Raw genomic sequence first — 5,455 nt, 5'->3', positions numbered from 1 at the left:
AATTTGACGTGTTGTGAGCTTGTACATCTGTTTTTACAGAGAAGTGGGCCCTTTATGGGCCCTGAGCAGTGTTGCCATATCTGCTTATTATAAGTGACTTTGGTCTTGTTTTTCTGTAAAGTTGCTTGTAAATATTAGTGAAATATTTCACTTATTATTTTTGAAAATAGCAGATCTACAAGCTCACAATGTGTTGCAAATGCGACGCACTGTGAGCTTGTAGATCGGCTATTTTCAAATAGGTTTAAAGTGCAAATGTCGCTTCTTTTGGGCTTAATTTTTTTCACAGACCTGGCTGCTTATTTCTCTCACAAAATCTGGCAACACTGTCTCAGCAGGCTCGCGACTCTTGAACTCTATGCTCGCGACCGCTCGAGATGCGCGGGGAGAACGAATGCTGTCTGACTCGAGCTGCCTGCAGGCTGGAGCTCTCACTTCAATAGAAAGTTAGATAAATTGCGTTGCTTTGGATTCATCAAAAATAATTATAAACCGGCTTCAGAGAAGATAAAAGAAAGAAGAAGAAGTGGCGGACATTTTAGGTGAGTGTTGACAGTCACACACAGAAATACTATTTATGTAGGCTTTTTAGCCTACTATTACTGTATTGATAATTAAGTGCGTAGGCTGCTGTGTTCGAAGTCAATCACAAGTGACTCATGTCATGACCCAACTCTACACATTGTTTAGTTATTTAATTTGTCTTGATAAAGGGATTATGACAATAATTACAATAAATTATAGTGGGAATATACAATATAATTTATACTATAGGCCACTACTGCTTGCCTGTGTGCCGCTCAAAACTAAATTCAGAATATGACGTCTGTGTGTGTGTGTGTGTGTGTGTGTGTGTGTGTGTGTGTGTGTGTGTGTGGACACACGCTTTCAGTGATGAAGCTACAGAGTGTTTTAATATCCCGTGAACTCTGAACATTAATGATTCCCTTGTCTGTCTGTCTGTCTGTCTGTCTGTCTGTCTGTCTGTCTGTTATTATTACACATTTCTTTGGCTGCAGTGGCCAAAATGAATGGTTTGCAGCCCTACTAAAAGAGAAAAAGGAACCCAGAGAGAAACATTATGTGTTATGCCCCCCCCCTCCCCCCCCCCCCTCCCACAAAGAGAAGAAAACAGTTTGAAGGTAAAGTGATATTGTTTTGTTAAATGTTAAAGTAATCATTGCTTGTTCAGTAACAGGGGTCTCCCAGACTCTCCACCTCTTTAGTAAGCCGAAAATGCATTTCCAGGAATACCAAATTTAACCAATCAGAACTCATACAGGATACAGGATAAATAAGTTACAATTGGAAGTGATGACACAAAGAAGTGGGCATACAAAATTTGAACCCATTTAGACCAGGAACGCATCTGTGTAATTGTTTTGATTTCTTTGGCTAGACCTTTGGCTTCAAAAATAGCAGATCTACAAGCTCATAGCGCGACACCGAGTGGCGCGCTATGAGCATGTAGATCTGCTATTTTTGAAAATCTTTGAATATATATGTTTTAAAGTGAACATTTGTACCTCAAATCTTTTTCCTTTTATGTTCAAAAAACTTTTAGGATTTAGAGAGCATTTTTAGAATCGGCCCCAGGTCTTAATGGGTTAAAGCTGCACTATGTAACTTTCCTCTTCTATCCCGGATTTGAACCCGGTTTCCTGAGCAAGTGCTGTAACCTTTTACCATTGAGCTAATAGAGCCTGCCTGCTTGCTCAGGTGATACATTGAATCTTGACCATCAGATCAAAATTCATGTCAGATCCTGTGTCTAGGTGAGACATGACCTTTGACACTATCTAAATGTCTCAATAGAAGAGCAGGGAGACTAAATACAACCACCCCAATTATATAAGTTATATTGTATTATTTGTATTAACATACTCTAACATACAGATTGTATAAGTTATATTGTATTAATATACTCTACGATACAGGTTGCATAAAATTACATTTTATTCCACTTTAACTTTCTAACAAAAAACATCTTGTTTTATCCAAAATATATTACTTGCACTACCTTTAGACGCTATCCACGACGAAATGTCAAGTACAGTCATACCCAGAAGAAGGCCAAAGAGTTGGAGCTGGACCTACAGCATCTTAAAACTAAGTAAGCAATGACTAATGTTAACGAAACAGTTGCATGAGTTTGCTCTTCTCTTTTTGTATATATCGATATGTTGGTTATTTGTTCTCATGTTCTTTTTTACTTAGATCTTGACCACAAATATTAAAAAACATTATATAGAAAGCATGTTAAATGGAGTGGACAGATGCTAGGCTCATTATTAAACTGGTATCCTACTAAGGCATACATCAATTCAGTTTTTATTTTTTATTTTTCCGTACCCTGTTCATGCTTTAAGATGCAACAAATTAGAGATTGCAAAACAGAAACTGGAGGAAGGGCCCCAATATAGCTCTGCAGCAAAGCCTGACATCCCTGCTGCAGATAAGCAAACCAGTGACAGCATAGGTGTGTTTAGACAGTGATACTGTTCTACGGAAAATGGTGACAATGTGTACAATATAAGTACTGTGATACTGCCAAAAGGAGCTTAAATATGATTCTCTACATTTTCAGTTGCAACTTCCTCCGTTTCCTCTTCCCCCGAGTCAGACGATTTGGCATCGACACCTGGGATGTTTGACGGCAACGGTGACAAGGTATTGAAGAAACATACTGTGTAGGACAGTGGTTCTTAAAAGTGGGGTTCCACAGTGTCCCCAGCTAAATAAGAAACAGTTATCATTTCAAAAATAGGCAACGTGTCATGATGCATCGTGAGCTTGTAGATCAGCTATGTTTTGCTATTTTTGAACTATTTTTGAACAGTTTTGCCTATGGCATGAACAAAATAGGGATGCCGGGTGGAAAAGGTTAATTTCACTACTATTTTACCAGCTAGAATGTAATCCAATGACAATGTACTGTATAAGAATTACTTCAACTCTCCCCACCTACAGTATAGACAGTTGTAGAATTCTGTACTAAATGTAATCCAACAATTAACATCTTCTCTATTGGAGGTCCATGGCACCAACTCTTTTCTAAATGGGTCCACATTTGGGGGTCCTTGAAAATGTAATTTCTTTACAGTAAATTCTGTTTGAAGTGGGCCTGCTTTTGTCAAAAATGAGTCTGAAATGTCATGGTAAAATGTTTTTTAATTTCTAAAACATGTGTTGTTTTCTTCTGTTTCAGGTCCACATTGGCTCTGGTGTGTGGCTCGAAAAGGAGATCTGGAAGATGGTGGCAGCAAACACCAAGGACTCCCTGTTCATGAAGGAGCTTGCTGTTGCCATTTGGGGGACAACAACCCTGAAGACCATGCAGGAGCCTTACAAAGAATGCCCCACTAGCAAGGGGGAGGCCAAACCCCCCTGACCGCAGGACTCAGAAGAGGTATGTTTACTGAGGGGTGGGGGGGTTCATTATGACTTGATCTCATAATTCAATCTGCTCTGTGCATGACTGTAGTTCTCTTTTCCAGAAGGTGGAATTCCCGTTAGCGTTACCTGTTCAGTTTTTCATACCTTCATTTGGTTGTCTCAGCAGCATACTGTTTCAACCAGAAACACATATGGAGATGTTGGTTGTAGCCAATCAAATGAAGCTATGAAAAACTGATCGGGAAACGGGAATGTCACCTTCTGGAAAAGAGATTATATTAAGCTTATTAATCAATCATAAAAGAAAATACTCTATTGTAATAAAATCGATTTTATGGCTGAAAGAAATGCCGATCTACAAGCTTGCAACTCGTTGGACGTGTTGTGAGCTTGTAGATCAAAAAAGTAATCAATAGAATAATCGCAAGTAGAATAATTGGTAGTGGCAGCCCTACATGCATGTTTGGCAGGGGTAGCTTTTTCCCCCAAATTGTTGTAGCCATCTGACTTATTGCCTGCCCACTGTCCACCCACCTTTTTCATTCAAATGCATGTTTTCTAACTGAACTGAAACACGGGGTTAAAAAAACACTTCACCCCATTTTCAACTCATCTTCATATAATTGGTCCTCACTAATACACATTTTAAGATGGCACCATTTATGTCTACTCACTCTGTGTTTCGTTGATAGGTCGTGGACAGTTTAGAAATCTGCCTACCTTTGACATCATCGGTAGGCAGGTTTGGTCATTTAGAACAACTTTATTTGTTCATTATTAATGCAAGAACAATGGCTTCTACTTCTGCATTCAAACTTTCCAGGTAGAGACACACTGTAGTTTCTATTAGCTTGGAATCTCCATTGGTGATGTCACTGGTAGGCAGGTTTCTGAACTGTCCACATTCCACCAATGAGTGGCAGAACGAGTAGACAGAAATGGTGCCATTGTATAATGAACATTAGCGAGGATCAGTTAGTTATATGAAGATAAGGTTGAAAATGGGTGAAGTTTAAGTTACTTTAAGTTTTTCTCAAAACATCACAATTCATTTAACTCACCCCATGCAGTATATTGCTAATTATATTTGTTTTATTGTTGGGGGTTCTTGTTTGTTTTCTTTCAGACTGTTTCCATTGGTGGCTGCAGGGGCAGAACATTCTCACAAAGAGGAAGGCCATGGACCATGGCCAGGACATCAATAGAAAGGACAAGAAATTGTGTGTCTGTGTAGGGGGGGGTTGATATGGGGGTAATGCTTTATAGCGCCACCAGCAGGCCGATTTTTGCAAGACACATTTTTGGCTGCAACTTTACAGATGTTTTCCAAACATCACACACATCGGTATACAGTATCTCCATAGTCATGTAATCAAGACGGATCTGTCCGATTTTTCATATTCTCTCACTCTTTTCCAGTCATTTGAACACTGTGTGTGTGTTAGTGTGTTCCTCAGGTTGAAGTTCATGTATTTATGTGTTTATTTATACATTTATTTGTTATTTAAATGTTGTTTTTGAGGGTTTTTTATAAGTGTTTAATAAATTATTGTTATGTATGAAATTGATACATGATTATTTATGACTTTGTGGATTTTGCTCACTTTTATATAGGCTACTGTAGGCTACTGTTTTTTAAATATACCACGTGCTGTGGGCACCTGGCTGAAATTCACCATGATCATGCATCCTCTCCAGCAAAGTTGGTCACTGCATATCCAGAATACACCTGAATACACATAAATACCAGATAGCAGCTTAAACCAGCTTAAACCAGCTACCAGCTAAACCATCATAAATACCAGCTACCAGCTTAAACCAGCTAAACCATCATAAATACCAGCTACCAGCTTAAACCAGCTAAACCATCAAAATACCAGCTACCAGCTTAAACCAGCTAAACCATCAAAAATACCAGCTACCAGCTTAAACCAGCTAAACCATCATAAATACCAGCTACCAGCTTAAACCAGCTAAACCATCAAAAATACCAGCTACCAGCTTAAACCAGCTACCAGTTTAAACCAGCAAAACCTACCACCTTAAGCTGGTCAACCAC

The 5,455-nt window shown here is 38.9% G+C and overlaps 1 protein-coding gene across 1 annotated transcript; it reads left to right on the top strand.

The window, feature by feature from the left end:
- Positions 1-1,110: 1,110 nt before the first annotated feature.
- LOC308077263 (uncharacterized protein) lies at positions 1,111-4,964 on the top strand. The gene is made up of 5 exons (XM_080417884.1): positions 1,111-1,142; positions 2,027-2,113; positions 2,588-2,670; positions 3,209-3,409; positions 4,523-4,964. Exons 2-4 carry the CDS (start codon positions 2,044-2,046, stop codon positions 3,389-3,391), a joined length of 336 nt encoding a protein of 111 aa, XP_080274010.1. The 5' UTR covers positions 1,111-1,142; positions 2,027-2,043; the 3' UTR covers positions 3,392-3,409; positions 4,523-4,964.
- The last annotated feature ends 491 nt before the right edge of the window (positions 4,965-5,455 follow it).

The sequence above is a fragment of the Gymnoscopelus braueri genome (assembly GCF_963280865.1).
Source record: "Gymnoscopelus braueri genome assembly, chromosome: 21".
Classification (NCBI taxonomy): Eukaryota; Metazoa; Chordata; class Actinopteri; order Myctophiformes; family Myctophidae; genus Gymnoscopelus; species Gymnoscopelus braueri.
This window is presented reverse-complemented; position numbering and strand designations above follow the sequence as displayed.